This window comes from Rhinopithecus roxellana, chromosome 11, assembly GCF_007565055.1.
Source record: "Rhinopithecus roxellana isolate Shanxi Qingling chromosome 11, ASM756505v1, whole genome shotgun sequence".
Classification (NCBI taxonomy): Eukaryota; Metazoa; Chordata; class Mammalia; order Primates; family Cercopithecidae; genus Rhinopithecus; species Rhinopithecus roxellana.
In genome coordinates, this window is record NC_044559.1 from 71,160,525 (window position 1) to 71,180,360 (window position 19,836).

The 19,836-nt window shown below is 39.9% G+C and overlaps 1 protein-coding gene across 3 annotated transcripts in view; it reads left to right on the forward strand.

The window, feature by feature from the left end:
* BICC1 (BicC family RNA binding protein 1) overlaps positions 1–19,836 on the forward strand; it is a 328,457-nt gene that overhangs the window by 298,680 nt on the left and 9,941 nt on the right. For all 3 annotated transcript variants that reach the window (XM_030941415.1, XM_030941416.1, XM_030941417.1), the window contains exons 16-20: positions 4,616–4,655; positions 4,945–5,099; positions 11,734–11,890; positions 15,474–15,634; positions 18,608–18,707. In XM_030941415.1, coding sequence (XP_030797275.1) covers positions 4,616–4,655; positions 4,945–5,099; positions 11,734–11,890; positions 15,474–15,634; positions 18,608–18,707 — 613 coding nt within the window. The remainder of the gene's footprint in view (positions 1–4,615; positions 4,656–4,944; positions 5,100–11,733; positions 11,891–15,473; positions 15,635–18,607; positions 18,708–19,836) is intronic.

Genomic DNA, 19,836 nt, shown 5'->3' on the forward strand with positions numbered 1-19,836 from the left:
ATGTGTTACTTAAAAAAATTTTAAATGAGTTTGCAGGACTGCATTTCTAAGTATTATTGCTTCATGACATAGTCTTGGATAAATAGATATACTATTTTCTATGTAATGAAGATGATAAATGTGTTTGGTGCCATTTAAAGGTAGTTATGAGAATAATGTGGAGTGTTCTTTGAAAGTAGATGATGAATATTATTGATGATTGTGTTGATTCACAGATGTTTTATGATTAAAAAACAACTTCCTTTAAATAATTTTTGTGATTAAACAACTTCCTCAATAGGAACTTTCCATGTATCCATTTTCAAACTATTATGCTAATTACTCAGAATACACTGTTGACCATGAAAATGCAGAAATTTGATTTCCGTATAGATGATAATATGAAAAATAAGGATTTTGTGCTTTATGGTTTTAGAGATGTCTGTAAACATTTGATGTCAGACCAGAATTGCTGAGTAGACTTACCTATTTTATCTTTCACCACCAAAAAAGAAGAAGAACGTTCCACAAAATCCTAGAAACAGAAAGGCTGTCATAGATGTGTCAAAGAAATTAATTCATGGAGCTAAACTATATTACTTTAATTCCAGTGCAATCTGCAGTTTAGTCGTCCTTGTCTGTTTTTTAATCGTTTGCATTGGAACGTTTTCCTAAGTTTTTCTATGATTTTTTAAAAAATAAAAGCCATGGCCTTTTTAATGTGTCAGTGTTTAAAAAAGACATTTCCATTAAACTAAGTTTAGGTTCATCCCTGTTTTAGCATGTATCAGTAGTCCATTCCTTTTTGTTTTTGGATAGCATTCTGCTATATGGATTTTATTTATCTATTCACAGGTTGAGGAACAATCAGGTCCTTTGCACTTTTTGGTTATATGATGATCAACAATGCTGCTATGAATATTTGCCTTTAAGTCTTTGTGTGGACACTGGTTTTGATTTTTCTCAGATAGACCTCTACAAGTGGAAATGCTGAGCCATATGATAAATTTCTGTTTGTTTTTTAAAAACTGTCAAACTGTTTTCAAACGTGGCTGCATCATTTAACATTTGCACCAACGGTGTATGCTAAAACAGGGATGAACTTAAACTTAGTTTAATGGAAAGAAACCAGATAGAAACGAGTACGCATGCATTATTCCATTTATATAGAATGTTCATATCAGGCAATCAATAGAGGGAAAGTCGATTAATAAATGCCTGAGACTGGGAGTGGAAATAAAAATAGCTGCCGGTCTGCATAAGGGATCCTTCAGGGGGTGATTAAAATGTTGCAAGATTAAACTCTTGTTATCTACAACTTTGCAAATTTACCATAAGTCATTGATTTGCACACTTAAAATAGGTGCTTTTCAGGGTTTGACACTGTACTTTAATAAAGCAATTTAAAAATTCCAAAAAAAAAAAAGACATTTAAGGCTGGGCACGGTGGCTCACGCCTATAATCTCAGCACTTTTGGAGGCCGAGGCAGGTGGATTGCTTGAGTCCTAGAGTTTGAGACCAGCCTGGACAACATGGCGAAACCTTATCACTACAGAATAATTCTAAAAAATGAGCCGGGCATGGTGGTATGCACCTGTAGACCCAGCTACTTGGAGGCTGAGGTGGGAGGATCACCTGAGCCTGGGAGGCAGTTTGCTGTGAGCCAAGATTACACCACTGCACTCTAGCCTGGGAGACAAGAGCGAGACCCTGTCTCAAAAATTAAAAATAAATAAAATAAAAAGACATTTATTACATTTTCTCTGGTAGATGTATTTTCAGTTAATATGAATTACAATTTATTTAAGAAATATCAAGGCCGGGCGCGGTGGCTCAAGCCTGTAATCCCAGCACTTTGGGAGGCCGAGACGGGCGGATCACGAGGTCAGGAGATCGAGACCATCCTGGCTAACATGGTGAAACCCCGTCTCTACTAAAAAATACAAAAAAACTAGCCGGGCGACGAGGCGGGCGCCTGTAGTCCCAGCTACTTGGGAGGCTGAGGCAGGAGAATGGCGTGAACCCGGGAGGCGGAGCTTGCAGTGAGCTGAGATCCAGCCACTGCACTCCAGCCTGGGTGACAGAGCGAGACTCCGTCTCAAAAAAAAAAAAAAAAAAAAAGAAATATCAAATCCCCTTTATAATCTTTTAATGGTTTTTGTCTTGTGGTTCTTGTCACCTTTTCCATCAAATTTATACCTGCAGTGAACCAGTTTCTTGTTTCTTTCTTTTAGGATGGATGAGCATGTTCTTAATGTTTGAGTTTTAGCCTAATTAGATGTATTTATGTCGTTAGTGAACAGTTAACTCTTAAAATCACTAAGAAATCAATGATAATATTCACTGAGCATTGACAGAGAGAAAGATTGAAAATTTCCCTGATTTCCTTGGCTGAAAATGATCTGTATCTCCTGATTGCTCTTGGAGTGCTATATCCCCAGCTCTCTTTTTATACTTATCTCAGTTTCTAATTTATTTTATAGTTATTTCTCTTTCCCAACCCTCCTAAGACTTCAAGTCAGCCAGGCACGGTGGCTCACACCTGTAATCCCAGAATTTTGGGAAGCCAAAGTGGGCAGATCACCTGAGTTTGGAAGTTCGAGACCATCGACCATCCTGGCCAACATGGCAAAACCCTGTCACTACTAAAAATACAAAAATTAGCCAGGCATGGTGGTGGGTGCCTGTAGTCCCAGCTGCTTGGGAGGGCAAGACAGAAGAATAGCTTGAACCAGAGAGGTGGAGGTTGCAGTGACCTGAGATTGCACCACTGCACTCCAGCCTAGGCAACAGAGTGAGACTCTGTCTTAAAAAAAAAAAAAACAAGGCCAGGCGCAGTGGCTCAAGCCTGTAATCCCAGCACTTTGGGAGGCCGAGACGGGCGGATCACGAGGTCAGGAGATCGAGACCATCCTGGCTAACACAGTGAAACCCCGTCTCTACTAAAAAATACAAAAAACTAGCCGGGCGTGGTGGCGGACGCCTGTAGTCCCAGCTACTCGGGAGGCTGAGGCAGGAGAATGGGGTAAACCCGGGAGGCGGAGCTTGCAGTGAGCTGAGATCCGGCCACTGCACTCCAGCCTGGGTGACAGAGTGAGACTCCGTCCCCCCCAAAAAAAAAAAAAAAAAAAACAACTGCAAGTCCTTGAGGCGGTTTTGATTCGTCGTCGTATTCTTCCGCAAAGCTGAGCATAGTCTCGTTAACCAGTAGGCCCTCAATGAATATTTGTTGAACAAGTAAATTTAGATTCTCTGTATACCTTGCCTTTAGGCATTAATTATTAAAACTTGATTTTAACTACCAATGCCATTTTAGTCCTAGGATCTAAAAACTTCATCAAAAATATTGTCTAAAACTCTGGCTTTCCTGATACATGGCTGTGTTTTTAGTTATCACATGTACTTGTTTGTCTGGGACAGCCTCTGTTTACTTTTATTATCCTGGCCTAATTGTTATTCACAGCACATTTCACCTTCAGAAATGTCCTGTTTCAGACCATAGATTATATAGGTACCTTATATATGATGGTATGGTCTTTCTGGTTAAAGAGCTCTTGCCAGTTGGTCCTTGGTCCTTCTGGTAGGCTTTTGAGACATGCTTACGTCAAGTCTTAGCTACATCCTAAATTGAAGAGTTGATAACTCTCAGAAAAGTTTTGAAATGTAGCTGTATCTGCACTACTTTCTTCAAAATGATCTATCTTGGTCCTCACATAGACTTGACTACATCATAGTTATTCTTTCAGTTTTAATGGAATGAATCAATGGTGCTATCCTAGCCCTGTGCAATAAACGGTAACTAGGTTTAATTAGACATCTGCCATTTATTTCACTTCAAAAGCAAAGACTATGCTAGTTAGGTTAAATAATTTCTTTTTTTTTTTTTTTTGAGACGGAGTCTTGCTCTGTCGCCCAGGCTGGAGTGCAGTGGCCTGATCTCAGCTCTGTGCAAGCCCCGCCTCCCAGGGTCACGCCATTCTCCTGCCTCAGCCTCCCGAGTAGCTGGGACTACAGGCGCCTGCCACCTCGCCCGGCTAATTTTTTGTATTTTTTAGTAGGGACGGGGTTTCACCATGTTAGCCAGGATGGTCTCGATCTCCTGACCTCGTGATCCGCCTGTCTCGGCCTCCCAAAGTGCTGGGATTACAGGCTTGAGCCACCGCGCCCGGCCAGGTTAAATAATTTCTTAAGGTATCTTGACGTCATACCACTTCAGGCTATGCTTATCTAAATGAAGAGGGGATTTGTGAGACCCTAAGGGGGCCAATAGATACAGGACAGCATTTTGGAAATGTATTCTTTAAAAACTTGCTTTATTATTAGTAGTAGTAGTAGTATACTCTAGCAGACATTGGCTCTGAAGTGCTAGGTATTTATGGTAAATACGATTTTTTTTTCTTTTTTTAAGGAAAAATTCTAACTCTTAAAGTCAGAAGTGGTAATTTATTATTATTAATTAGTGTTGGAAGCATGTTTAAACTTACAGACTTACCTTGGATTTCTGTGACATTATTGTGCAAAGCTTGGTGTATGCCTCAGGCAGATTCTTGGAACACAGTCAGAACCTTTGTTCTCTAACCATGGCATGACATTTGGAGAGACTGTCAATAAAGGCATTTTCTGTTTCATTTTCAGGCATTTGACTATGAACAGAAGAAGCTATTAGCCACCAAAGGTATATGATACACTAAAAACTTACACTGGACTGTTTTTTAGTACACTTATAAATGTTTTTTGAGTACTCATGGTGAATTGAGAACTTGAAAACTCATAAAAAGAAACCTAGAATATTTGGGTTCAAGTTACATAAATTCTGCTGAATATATTTTGTTGAATGGTGTGTTAAGAAATAACATTCAGTGATAATTTCTTCACAAATATCAAAGAAACGACACTTTTCATCAGTATTTTATTTAAGAAATGCACTAAACATATCAAGCATTGGTTTTGTTTTGTTTCCAAAGCTATGTTAAAGAAACCAGTGGTGACGGAGGTCAGAACGCCCACAAATACCTGGAGTGGTCTGGGTTTTTCTAAATCCATGCCAGCTGAAACTATCAAGGAGTTGAGAAGGGCCAATCATGTGTCCTATAAGCCCACAATGACAACCACTTACGAGGTTTGTAGAGTCATGTCCTACTCATTCTTCCTGTCTGTTCTCTCATCAAAACAGGACAGTCCTTCCCCCACACTCAATTCTTTATGTACCTAAAGGAAAGTGATTAGTGGTGACTTGTTTTTATTTCTATTCCTGTAAAGATACTGTTATAAAACTGATGCACTCTTGTGTATTATGATCTTTTGTCTGTATTTTCTCAAAATTGTTGATCAGCTCTTAAAGAGATGTAAATTTGGATGTGTGTTTTTGTTGAGGGTGGGATGTGTCATAAATGGTAAGCATAGGGCTGAGATTAAGCAAAAGGCAGATGTAACATTCCATAAAAATGTATAAAGAGTCCTTTTATCCAAAGGTTTCACTAGCAAGGTCACCATAGTGGGGAAAGGCAAATATTCAACAAAAATAGGTTTTCAGATATGAGTTAAAAATTCAGTGTGCTCAGATGTGCCAAGAACACAGCAAGAAGTATCTCAAACAAGTGCTTCAGAATTTTTATGTTTCCCAGATGTTGGCTGCCCTGCTCGGGGTGAGACTGGGAAGCTGGCATTCCTACCATATGGAAGGGATGGAGAGTTCCATACTCCACAGCCAGGCTACACGTGATTCACCAAGCAGGCCTTTTCCATTTCAAAGTATCAGATTTTGGCTCTAAGTCTTTGGGAGTGGGGTGGGACTCGAGAGAGCGTGCACATGTGCACGATGCTAGGAGACTGTACAAACCCAAACATGGATGAAAATGATCAAGAGTCACAGTGTTCAACCAGAGAGAGCACTGTAGGCCAAAAAAACAAATATTGGTTAAGGGTTTCATAATTGTTAGTCTAATAACTGGCGTTTGTAGACTGACCTTTTCTCCACCCGTTTTCTTTGTAATAAATTAGGCTCTTGATGAAACACAAAAGCAAACATGCTGCTTTTTTTTTTTTTTTTTTGTCTCTTTTGAGTAAATGAAAAAGAAAATACTATTGAAATACTAAAAGAAAGAGTCTCCTGTGAATTTCATTGTCAGAGTTATAGTAGCAGCCTGGCAGGCTGTAGTTTAAAGATTGAAGTTACCTTCAGCAACAGAATGTAGGAACCATTATGAAAAATGTTGAGGCTCTAGGAGGTACACTCTTCTTTCTTCCATTATAACATGGAGAGAAAATAAACATCTCCTTTTGTTAGCAGGGACCATAAAACTGCTGTGCTCATTCTTAGAGTTTCACCTGATGCACGGTATGGCTGTTCCTTTCAGTCCGTCCTTGCTTTTGACAGAGTCAAGTGTGCTAGGTTGACTGTGTTCCGATAGTTTCATACATGAAGTATTTACCTTAGAAATGCTCATTCAGTTCTGCTTTCTAAGACCAACAGTAGGACAAGTTGAAAATGATGTTCGTTTCAGTAATGGAGTGGTCAAGTGCAGGGTTCTGATAACCACCACTGACCAGATGTATAGCTTAGCGAGTGATTTCACTCACCTGAACCATGTCTCATTCAGGTTCTGCTGAGAAGGGCATTGGAGAAGGCATCCAGTGCTTAGCATGGTGTGTTGTCAGTTCTTAGTGATATTATTAATATTATTATTATTATTTTGACACGGAGTCTCACTCAGCCACCCTAAGCTGCAGTGCAGTGGCACGATCTCGGCTCACAGCAATCACCATCTCCCAGGTTCAGGCAATTCTCCCATCTCAGCTTACCGAGTAGCTGGGATTACAGGCACCCGCCATCATGCCTGGCTAATTTTTGTATTTGAGTAGAGATAGAGTTTCACCATGTTGGCCAGGCTGATCTTGAACTCCTGACCTCAGGTGATCTGCCCACCTCAACCTCCCAAAGTGCTAGGATTACAGGCGTGAGCCACTGTGCCTGGCCTAGTGATATTTTAAAAATTTTACTTTATTATTGAGTCTCACTCTGTCACACAGGCTGGAGTGCAGTGGCGCGATCTGGCCTCACTGCAACCTGTGCCTCCTGGGTTCAAGTAGATGGGATTACAGGCGCGCACCACAACCCCCAGCTAAGTTTTGTATTTTTTTTTTCTTTTTTAGTATACACAGGGTTTCATCATGTTGGCCAGGCTAGTCTCAAACTCCTGACCTCAAGTGATCTGCCCACCTCGGCCTTCCATAGTGCTAGGATTACATGTGTGAGGTTCTTTTAAATTTTTAAAATTTTTTTCATTTTTAAATTTTAATCTATTTACTTATTCTTTTTAAGACCAGGTTATGAGACTGGCTAATCTGTATTTTTGGTGGAGTCTAGGTTTCACCATGTTGCCAAGGCTGGTCTCAAACTCCTGGGCTCAAGGAGTCCACCTGCCTCGGCCTCCCAAAGTGCTGGAATTACAGGAGTGAGCTACCACGCCTGGCCAGTTCTTACTGATACTTGAGTGGCTATTACTGTTTCCCGTGGAGGACTTACTTATCCTGAAGAAAACCAAGGGCTTGCTGAAAGATGAAATTATGTTTATGAATGCTCACTGGTGGAAGTATTTCTGCACACTCAACTTAGTTATGTTTTTTTATATTCAAAGGAATATCTTAGGGTATTATATGAACATATAAAAACTTAAGATAATAGTAGTAATTATCTTAAATCACATTCATTTAGTTCATCCACAATTTTATTCAATCCCCACAAACTCCCAGTAAGGAAAGGGGCCCAGAATGGCTAAGTGTCTTACTCAAGGTTACTTATACTCCTCCTCCTAATGATTTAACCCAAGAGAGTCCATAACAAAGAGTGGTATGTAACTGATATAGAGCCATGTTGCCATAGTTTTATGAATATAAGAATCACTCAGAGAGCGTAATAATCCAGACTCTTCTGCTAGGATCTCACTCAAAAGGTAGGGATTGAGAAGCAGGTATCTATTTGCGTTTTCAGCAAGAACCTAGTATAATTGTGATGCACGTGTCCCACAGGAAACACTGCTGTAAAGGGATGTAACCCTATAGGAATAAGGGCAGCAATAGGCAGAAGAGCCCAAAAAACTCTTCTGCTCCAGCACTTGCCCAAGGACAGGTAGATCACAGATCACTTTCTGTGGGCAGAAATGTGCAGGGCCTCTGACACTATGGTTGAACTTCTTCCTATGGCTTTTCTTGCTTTGGCTATCTTGGGCTAGCCTGCCCCATCATCCTGGCTGGTGTTCACATTGAAATTTGGAAGGGAGAGTGGGTGAGACCTGCTGGATTCCAGCAGGGACATTAACCATGTAATATGCTTTTCTTCACTGCCTCTTTAAGTGCTACTAATGGAAATATATGATCAAGTTTTTTTTTCTTTTTTCTGAATGGTGTTCTAGATTCTCCTTGGTATATAAGTTAGACTTGAGCTTTTCCTCATGTATCCCAAATTCTTTGAAATGTAAGAAAGGGCCCCTCACATAGCATGGTCTGATTTTCTGCAGCAGTGGCTGTGTGTGTCTTTTCCTTTATTCTTCCATGGCTCAGAAGGATCAGAAATAGGGCATCCAGCAAGTATTGCCTCTATAGATTAGGAAGAGGGGAAGGGCCTGGGGAAAAGTAGAGAGGGAGATTTTTATTAAAATAGAGACCACATCTGTGCTTATGGCACTAATATTTTTAAGTTGGAGAGTAGCTAAGAACACCTTTCTTTTTCTTACTTTTTCCTTTTTCAAAAGAAAAATAAAGCCAAATGAACAAGGAGAATGCCGATCTGTAAAAAGAGCAAGCATGTTTGACCAATAGGTCCTGATGGGTGAGGGCTGCTCACTCAGTGTGCCAGGGACCAAGTGTTTCCTGCTGTAGCAACTTCGCTTGAGGCAAGAATCTGATACTTCAAACTCTGTATTCGATATTATTGAGAAGCTCAGCTTGAACAATTTTTTCCAGTTTTAGGGCAGCTTTGAGAAATTAATCGATTTCAGAAAGATCCCTTAGATAAGAAGCAGGCGCTTTCAAGCTTTTTTTATTTTCTCCAAGATTCTAAAATATGACTCTGTCCCCTTATATTGGGATACCAAAAGTCAAACAAAAGGCCGCTTTGACCTGCAGTAACTGTGTCACATCAATACAGCTACAAAGAGATTTGGGATTTTCTTTTCCTTTTTGCCACCCATCTCTTAAAAGCATGAGTAATAGTCACATATTCTCGGAGCAAATAAAAACCTGCATTGAGAATCAAAGATGGTTTTCAACTTCTCTAGCACTGATAGTAACGAGGTTGTCCGATTATTTTAAATCTTACAAATCTAGGAGTAGAAATATTAAAGATACTTTATCAAAGATGTACAAATAATAAAGTTACTTTCATTGGAAATGCCAGTTTTTGGTCTCAGAAAGCTTCATTTCCCTATACCCATTCCCAGAAGTTAGCAAAGGTATCCCATAGTTGTAGGGAAGGGAGTCTTTGAGATTAATTCAATAATTCCACAAATACTAAGCACCTAATGTGTTCCAGACACAATTTTATACACTGGTAATACTGTGCTTGAATACAAGGTTCTTGCCTTCGCAGATGGAGCTTTCTTGTGGGTAGAAGGAAACACAAACTAGAAGGCAGTAGGTAGCAAGAGTCTCTGTTACATACGAAACAGAACCGCTTAGGATTGGGTAATAATAAAGCAGACCTTATGAGCAAGTGACATTCAAGCTAAAACCTAGATGCCAAGAAAAGGCCATGAAGATCTGGGGAAAGAGTAGTGGGGCAAGAGAACAGCTGGCACAACCTCCCAGAGTCAGAACCAGCCAATGAGTTCCTGAAGCTGAGGTGGGTAGGGTGGGGGAGCATCAGCATCAGAGAAGAGATTGGAGAGAGGCAGAGGCTGGATTATGGAGCCTGTCAGTTTATGGTAAGGCACAGTGGAAATACGTCACAGGACTTTACACAGAGGCATATTTGTTTTAATTTGCATTTTAAGAAATCAGCCTTGTTGCTTTATGGAAAATGGATTATAGGGGGATAAGCAGCAAGAGTAGAATTAAAATGGCCCTTAAGGAGGCAGTTGGGATATTGTGGAGGTGTATAGAAGTGGGCAGACTTGGGCTATGTTTAGAGATGACACTGATAAACTTGCTGAGGGATTGACTGTGTTGAGGAAAGGAGGAACCAAGGATGACTTTTGGCTGCAGCAGCTGGGTAAGTAGTAGAGTCACTAGTTGGGATATAGGAATTCTGAAAGAATAAGTTTGAGGGTAGCTGATGGGGATAGATAACAACAACTTGGTTTCGAGCACACTGAATTTAAGATGCCTGTCAGGCAGGAAAATGGCAGGGTCAGACTGGCACCTCTATAATTCTAAATTTCTTTCTTTCTTTTTTTTTTTTTTTTTTTTTTTTTTTGAGACAGAGTCTTACTCTGTTGCCCAGGCTGAAGTGCAGTGGCATGATCTCGGCTCACTGCAACCTCTGCTTTCTGGGTTCAAGCAATTCTCCTTCCTCAGCCTCCTAAGTAGCTGGGATTACAGGCATGCACCACCACACCTAGCTAATTTTTGTATTTTTAGTAGAGATGGGGTTTTACCATGTTGGCCAGGCTGGTCTTGAGCTCCTGACCTCAGGTGATTCACCCACCTTGGCCTCCCACAGTGCTGGGATTACAGGTGTGAGCTACCGCACCTGGCCTATGATTCTAAATTTCAACAGAGAAGTCAAATCTGGAGTTAGAAATTTAGGAGTCACTATTGTCATTACTTTTTGAAAGGACTTAAGATTACTTAACAAGAAAGTACACAGAGGGAAGGGAAGAGATCCTAGGACCAGGTACAGGGTAATCTGACATTTTAGAATGTGAAATAGGAAGATCCTCCAAAGGACACACAGTGAGGTAGGTGGAAAACCTGGGGCCTGGGGTGTCAGGATGCCCTAAAGAAAGAAATTTTTAAAGGAGAGCGTAGTGACCTGTCTTTATGCCATTGCAAGATTGAATTAAGTAAGTTTATTGAAGTGAACAGTAAAGGATTCTCTTGGAATTACCTAATGAACATAATACTTTGAAAATCAGAGAATCTTGACTTTAATACTCTAGGTAATACCAAGTAGGGTGTCTATAATATAGTGATAAAATAAATAAAAGGATGAATACATGCAAGTTCAGTGCAAATTTTAAATTATTTTTGTTTTTATTGTGGAGAATTTAAAAAGATAAATTATTCCAGGTATCTAATTTGTTAGAGAGATTGTATCCTTGTTTGTTTAGGGGAGGGTAACACAGGGGAAATGACAGCTCCCCTTCCAACCTCAGGCTCTATTAGCATTTTGAGAAGCCAGCTTTGCCACATCACCATTTCTCTTACTTGTGTGATACAAGGCAGAGAATCTTTGCTCTACCAGGTGGAAGATTTGCTTTGTGGTCTCCAAAATTGGAAGGAGTCTCAGCATCCACTCTTCCAAATTTTATAGAAGGGATCATTTATACTGGGGTCTCTCAGGACTCTCCCTCAGAATCTACTCCCCATAGTGGAGGAAAAAGACTTCACTGTGTAAATTACCAAGTGTCCTTGGTGCGGCAGGGCAAAGGCCATAGGCAGGTTCCACAGCCTTCGTTCCTGAGAGTCAACACTCATGAGTGCAGTGGTTGGCAAGAGAAGTAAACAGCAGTGGTGTAATGTGGATTCTTTCCTCCTCCCACCCTAAGAAACCCACCTGATTAAACATTTCCTTATCTGGCTTTGTCTGTTTACAGGGCTCATCAATGTCCCTTTCACGGTCCAACAGTCGCGAGCACTTGGGAGGTGGAAGTGAATCTGATAACTGGAGAGACCGAAATGGAATCGGACCTGGAAGTCATAGTGAATTTGCAGCTTCTATTGGCAGCCCTAAGCGTAAACAAAACAAATCAAGTGAGCTTTGTGTTTTATGTACACTTTTAGGTATCCCCAGATTAGAATGTGTTTATTTGGGTCAGAGTATCACTGTGGCCTCTCTGACTTCAAGTGCTTGGTGTAATTCACATGGCATCTCCTCTGTGAAGCCATCCTCATTTCTCCCAGTGAAGCAGGAGAGGTTCTCTCCCCTCACTCCATTTTGTGCATGCTTTCACTCTAGCACTTGCCGTACCTAAGGGTAATTACTTATCTACCTATGTGTATCTCCCTGTGAAATTTGTGCTCCACAAACCAGAGACTGTATTTGTTCATTTTATAAACATTTATGAAGTGTCCACATGTCAGGTATTCTGTTATGCTCTGCCTTATTGAATATTTCTTCCCAAATGCCTAGTGGACTGACACCTAGTAGGTAGGTGCTCAGTAGAAGTTTATGAAATGAATGCATCAATGGGTAATGTACACACATGCATCCAGGTGGTGACAGAAAGACAAGGACATAAGAAAGTGGTTGAGGCCAGGCATGGCAGCTCTTGCCTGTAATCCCAGCACTTTGGGAGGCGAAGGTGAGATGATAGCTTGAGCCCAGGGGTTTGAGAACAGTCTGGGCAACACAGTGAGATTTCATCTCTACTGAAAAAAAAAAAAGCTGGGTGCGGTGGTATGCATGCACCTGTAGTCTTAGCTACGTGGGAGACTGAGGTGGGAGGATCACTTGAGCCCAGGAATTTGAGGCTGCAGTGAGCTGTAATTGAGCCACTGCACTACAGCCTGGGTGACAGAGCAAGACCCTGTCTCAAAAAAAAAAAATGGTTGAGAAAAATGTGATTGAATTAGCATCTTAGACCGCTGAAGAAAGACTATCCAGCAGGTGGCTACTAAAGATGAACAGCAAGGTTTGATTTTGTAAATAGACAAGATGTTGCTGAATTAGCATAAACAGGAAAAAAATTAACTTATAGCATGGGGGTTCTGACTTTTAGCAAATCTGGCTGAGACTCAGCATGAGCCCATTGTTTTATCTACAACAGCACCCATACTTCTGGGCTATATAAACAGATGAAGGCTGATATTGTCATCACAATATAAGCCCCAGTGCCTATTTTCAGGGTTTTTGACACATTTGGAATCCTGAAACATGCAGAATATTTGAAGACTCCTTGAAGCAAGGCAATCTAGATGAGCATGGTAGACACTCAGTAACAGTCAGTTGTTAACATTACTATCAGTCATGTCAGCTGTGTTGCCAGGAGTCTCAGATTTGAAAGGAGTAATCAGGTTGTTGGCCTAGTCTAAATAAGAAAGCATGGTCAACTATTTCATTCCTAAATGCACTGTCAGTAGTAGCCTGGAGACTCCCCATTAGTTACTGGCTGGATACCCCACCACTGACAGTATGATCAAGCTGAGAGTCAGGCTGGTGCCAGGCACAGATAGAGGGGTGTAAATGATGTCCAGTCTCTAGCCCAAGATATGTTCATTTGGTGCTTCTCTTTTTCTATCTTTATCTCCTTTCCCTTCATTTAACATTGGATAATTAAATTAGCTGTACTACTCAGTTGAAGTTCAGGATTAAGATGGAGGATACATTAATATAAAGGAAAGATTCATGAAGCACAGTTACTTGGATTTTGTCACCTTTTTTAGGGTATAAGGAGTTTAGGAGAGACTATAGAAACTACAAGTAGTTAAGACCAAAAAAAAAAAAAATTAAGTAAAAGTAAGTTATAGGCTATTTTGAACATTTATCACTATGAACATTTTATTTTCAAACATTTGTTTTTAAACATTTTAATTATATATTTTATTTAACCCAACATATGTAAGATTCCTTTTAAATATGTGATCAATATAAAAATTATTTGAAATAGCTTATATTCTTCCTTAGGTTGTAGAAAATCTTTAAAATCTGCAGTGTATTGTGTACTGACAGAGCATTTTCATTCCCACTACCTCATTGCAGGTGCTCCGTAGCCATGTGTGGCCAATGGCTACTGTATTGAACAGCACAGTTTTAGATAATTTCTCTTAACACCTTTGTCAAGATCACCAATGCTTCTGTTTTCCCTGGGCGTCCCTGTTTATACCATTTGCTGCAGCATAATTCTCAGTAACTCTTTTACGTTCAAAAAAAAAAAAAATTAATGTATCATTTGGACCATAAATTATATGGGCAGCCTTTTAGCCACTTTCATGTTGTCACGTCCCATATCCTGTGGTCACTCACCCCAATTTCCTTATCGCAGTCCACTTTGTGGCTTTATGTCACCTTTGACCCAGTACCTCAATAGTCACTCCTCCTCAAACTGTTTTTATGACTTTGGGGCCTCTGCTTCACCTTTAAATGGTGGAGTGTCCCAGGACTCAGTATCTTGAGGTTTGGTTTTGAGTCCTTTCTCTACACATTCACCCCAAGAGATAAACAGCTATCTTTAAGAGAAAAAGAAACCTTATCAGGAAATGCCTTCCGCTTGGGAATCATAAAGGACATCTCAACTGGGAGATGAAAACAACTGGAGAAAGTGATCAGTGACACCCAAAACCATACAGAACAAGATTCCTAGACTTGGCAGATGCACGGATCCCCAGAGTAGACTAGATGGGTCTGATTGGCTTTGGTCAGTGTCATCCTCCCTCACCTCTTTGGGGTCCTCTCCTGAAGCCACATCCTTGGTGTAAGAAGACAGATTTCCCACACAGGCGAGAGCTGATTATTGGTCTGGGAGGTAGAATGCCGGTACTCTGCTAAAATTGCCAAGGCGGGGTGTGTGTGTGTGTGTGTGTGTGTGTGTGTGTGTGTGTGTGTGTGTGTGTGTGTGTGTGTGTGTGACTTACTTAGCTTGGTTCAGTGGTCCATCACCAGCGCTTGCTTGTACTGGGTCTGAGAGCCACAGACAGTTTGTTGAAACCTTTGCCCACCAAGTCAGTTGCAGAACCAAGGCAAAGTTCAGCATTGCTGTCTTAAAAGTTTTCCGCAGAGACAGATTTATTTTTGTCCTAAATTAAATCCAGGAACCACAGCATCATTCCTATCACTTCATACATTACTCTTAATTTTGGAAGTATGCTGTTTTGTGACCTTGCTACCAAATTATATTTTTCTAGGGAGCAGCGTTTATGTGTTGCAATATCATACAATTCCTTTGACCCAAGGAAAGCCCAGGTGTAGATACAGAGAGCCACCCTGCCATCCAATGGAACCTGGACTTGCAATAATAACTTTCCATACCTTTATTTTGTCCCAGGGATCCTTTTTCCAGCTCCTCATTTAATTCACATCAAATCAATTATAAACAACAAATGCTTCTGATTGCTCAGGGAGAGTATGATGAATGATTATTAACTACAGAGGCACTGTTGCTGAATTTCTGCCTCCCAAGTGTAACCTTTTAAATGGCAAGAGCCTCCCTGAAAGCAGTAACCAGCATTTCCTTAATGAAAAACCAATATTTCAGTAAAGGATTGCTGTATTTCTACAGCTACTGCTCTGTTCAGCTGAACAATGAAAGTTGAAATATTTAGGTGATTAAAACTTTTAATTAAACCATGTTCTCTCTGGGCATTTACACTTCAAGCCTGTCTCTCCTTTGCCTTTCAGCGGAACACTATCTCAGCAGTAGCAATTACATGGACTGCATTTCCTCGCTGACAGGAAGCAATGGCTGTAACCTAAATAGCTCTTTCAAAGGCTCTGACCTCCCTGAGCTCTTCAGCAAACTGGGCCTGGGCAAATACACAGATGTCTTCCAGCAACAAGAGGTCAGTCATTATTTATTTTCCCAAGTATCTTTGTTTTGATTGTGTGTATGATGACTTCTAGAATGAAATCACTTATTGACCTATAAGTATGCTTTCACTGAGCATTTATTCAAGTCTCATAGCTTGTTCTTGTTACTAAGAAAAATGTCATCTCATTTCTTATTTAGTGCAGCTAGTAAACACAGGATAGCAGAAACAGAGAAAATCATACTTGCAGAAAAATGTACAATAGCTGTCTAACAGTTTTAGCAATAAAACCCAATTGATGTATAGATTCATAAGAATTTTTGTAGTCACAGCTCCCTTAAGGTCAGCAACAAGTCTGTATTTAACATGATTTCATTTTGAATCTGTTGTTGTCTTTATTTGTGGCACTTATAAGTAAATAACAGCATCTGAAATATCTCTGGCTGTTTTTGACTCATCCTGGTCATACTGAGGTCTGTTCTCACAGAATATATGTTTTTATCAACATGTTCATTTATTCATTAACTTACTGTTTGGATTTTACCTGAACTGAGACAGAACTGAGATGTCTACTGAACAGTCGCGACCATGGATTTTGATCAAACTGATTAGCCATATCCTATTATGTACTGGCATAAAGAAAAGAGGCCCCAGGCATGATTCTTCCTAACAGTGCTCTCATACTACTGGGGCACAGCTAACTCAAAGTGTCAGAAAATTAAAATGGTTCTAGACATTTGTGTCTTTTTCAAATCAAGACATGGTCCATGTTCGATGCTAGTTGGCTTAATTTTATGTTAGAGAACATCTGATTTAGTAATTTCTAGGCATGTGTCAGTTAATAAAGAATCTATGGTTTTTACTAGGCACTTTGTATCATAAATTCAATGTACTTGCCATGGTCCAATAAATTATTAAGTTTAAATGCTGAACATTTTTGTTTTTTACACTGAAAGAGCAATTGTCATGTGTATTAAATTTTAGGGTATTGGGTTTTTTTCTATTTCCCCTACATCTGAGTTAGCATTCATCTAACCAAGAATTTTCTAAGCTGAAAAAGCCTTTCATAATCAATGCATTAAATAATATATCTCTTTATTTTGTCTTGCTGGCTAGATGAGGGTAGCTGGAAACAGAAGTGTTTTAATGTGTCCAGGCACAGAAGGTCAAAAAGCAAGAGATTGAATGTTAATTCAGTGATTTTCTGGGTTTGTTTTCATCTGTGTTTCCTATTTGAATAAGCATAGAAATTGTAGGAATTTCTTATTCCAGTTACTCTAAGCAGGAAAAAAACATGAAAATATAAAGGCAAAGGAACTTAATTTAATATTTTATTAACTACAGCAGGGATCAGCAAACCGTGGTCTGCAAGCCCACTGCCTGATTTTGTAAATAAAGTTTTACTGAAACACAGCCACATTCATTTGTTTACATATTGTCTATGGCTTCCTTCCAGCTATAACAGCAAAATAAGTAACTGTAACAGTACATTATGGCCCACAAAGCCTAAAATATTTACAGTCTGGTCCTTTAAGAGAAAGTTGGGGAACACTTGAGCTGAAAAATCTCCATTATAGAATTTCTGAAAACATCTTTAGAACTGTGATAAATGATGGCCTAAGGTGTTTTAAGATCTGGATTTACCTTCCAAATCAAAACAGGACAATTTAAATTATCCTCAATATCATTTAATGAAAAGTTTTACCTGTTTATGGTGTGTTGAAATTTGGTAATCTGCTTCTTTTCAATGTAGGATATTTTCTAATACTCAGATGTGACTTAACAAGAATCCCCTATAAGTAACTTCATGAGATTTAATTTATTGTAAGCATGTTGAAGATTCATTTAGCAACTTTCACAGATGATATATCAACATGCATTATTACTAACCATAACTGCCAGTTATGTTCCTTGGTAAGCCCAGTGTTTTATATCTATATTATAGTAAATGCTTACAACAGTTCTTCAGGATACAGTATTGTCAACCCTCTGTGCCCACAGCTAGTAATGGCAGAGTCAGGATCTGGACCCAAGTCTCTTTGGCCTCAGAATCCATTGTCTTTCTCTTCTTCCACACTACCACGCTATCTTTTTTTTTTTTTTTTTTTTTTTTTTTTTTTTTTTTTTTTGAGATGGAGTCTCACTCTGTCGCCCAGGCTAGAGTGCAGTGGCGGGATCTCCACTCACTGCAAGCTCCGCCTCCCGGGTTCACGCCATTCTTCTGCCTCAGCCTCCCTAGAAACTGGGACTACAGGCGCCCGCCACCACGCCTGGCTAATCTTTTTGTGTTTTTAGTAGAGACGGGGTTTCATCGTGTTCGCCAGGATGGTCTCGATCTCCTGACCTCGTGATCCGCCCACCTCAGCCTCCCAAAGTGCTGGGATTACAGGCTTGAGCCACCGTGCCCGGCCCTTCCACACTATCTTTAAAGGAAGGATGGCGAATCCTTGGGCAGTTTCCCTTCATAGTTTGTTCCTGATGCCAGAGAGTACAGTTTTATAGTTCCTGCAGATACTTCTTTTGTGTCCGTTTCAGTGATAGTTTGCTGGGTTGAGCCAAATGAACTGTAGACCTGATTGTGTCTGGGAATTCTTTCAATCCTGTGTAGAACACAAAGGAAGATGCCATCTGTTTTATTATTTAGTTTCTTCTTTAAAAGATAAAGATACACTTAACCAATTCAAAATCCCAACCTAAGAAATATTTTTCTCTTTCCTGAACAGATAATGCTCTTCCTTTTATCAGTTCACAAAAATGGTACAATCTTTGTGTTTCCTTTTTTGCTATAGTTGCCAGGATGCTCAGAGCTAAGTCTTCTGCTAGAATCATCACTTCCATTTCACCACCTTTCTTAATTCTTGTTTCTTAGGTTTGTGCTACCACCTTTCTTTTCTGGAAGCAGGCAGAGCATAATTAATAAATAAGTGTGATAACAAGTTGATCCTACAGTGGGAAAGAAAATAAGTAATTAATATATTGGTTATAGATTGACCTTTCTACCCACAGATCGATCTTCAGACATTCCTCACTCTCACAGATCAGGATCTGAAGGAGCTGGGAATAACTACTTTTGGTGCCAGGAGGAAAATGCTGCTTGCAATTTCAGGTGAATATAAATATTCAACTTTTATGTTAAAATCTGAATAACCTCCGCCAGTGGTCTCAGCCGTTGGGTTGTTTCTACCCATTAACTGCTGGCTTACTAACCTAACACCTTGGTTGTGGTTTCAGAGGGTTTTTCTGTCAACAGTGTGACAAATCCTGAGACTGTCTTACTTTTTCATCAAGGCATTGCCTGAAAACCTGCCTTAACAGGGGTCATATCTGAACATAGATCTCTTCAGAAATATCTAACCAAAATCGCCCTATGCAGATCATGAGAAGTGGGGGGGAAAGTTTAATTCTCCTCTTTGCAGTTGTGTTAAACAGTAATCATTACATTAGTGAATAATTATTCTTGATTGGCAGTTATGTTTCAAATGTGTGTGTCCTTGCACACCGACTGAGATCATTGCACTGAGAAGAAAAGAATGCTGATTGCAATAGCGTGGAATCTGGCAGTGTTACTTGTCTTAATTCTTCTTAGTTTTTCCACTGTTTTAATAGAATTTATGAGTCACAGGACATAGTATCCTGAAGATAGTCACAGAATGAAGGAAAATAATGTCTGTCTCCCTAGGCCACTTTCTTTGTGCATCTGTTGCATATACATTTTAGAAAATGCTCTATACATATTTATTGGGTGCCACTCATTTGAAAGGAATGGAGCCAGATGATGAGTCAGGAGTTGGCAAATACATAGTAATGAACCTCAAAAAAGTGTTCAGAGAAATATGTGGAAATTTGAAGGAGGGAATGGGATTAGTTTTTGAAGACTTGCCAATAAAGTTCTTGAATGTCAAATTTATATGTATCCCAGTCTCAGAAAGATAGACACACCAGGGGCAGAAGCCAAGTGTCATGTGCTGTGGAAAAATGAATGCTTTTTCACAACACTGAATTTGCAGGCTATGCCTCAGTGAAGCCAGCAGTTGCATCCAGCTGATGAAAGTCCATTCCAGACAGCGTTCACTAATCAGATCAGCAGATAAAATTTAAAACCTCAGTGGTTTTCCATTTCATTTTAGCAGCATTTTGAATGCCCCACCCATCTTCCCATAGGAAATCTTTATCTGAAGCAGATATAGGCAAAGCAGCCTTGAAATAGGAGTGGAAATCTGGCCATTGAGCTTCCT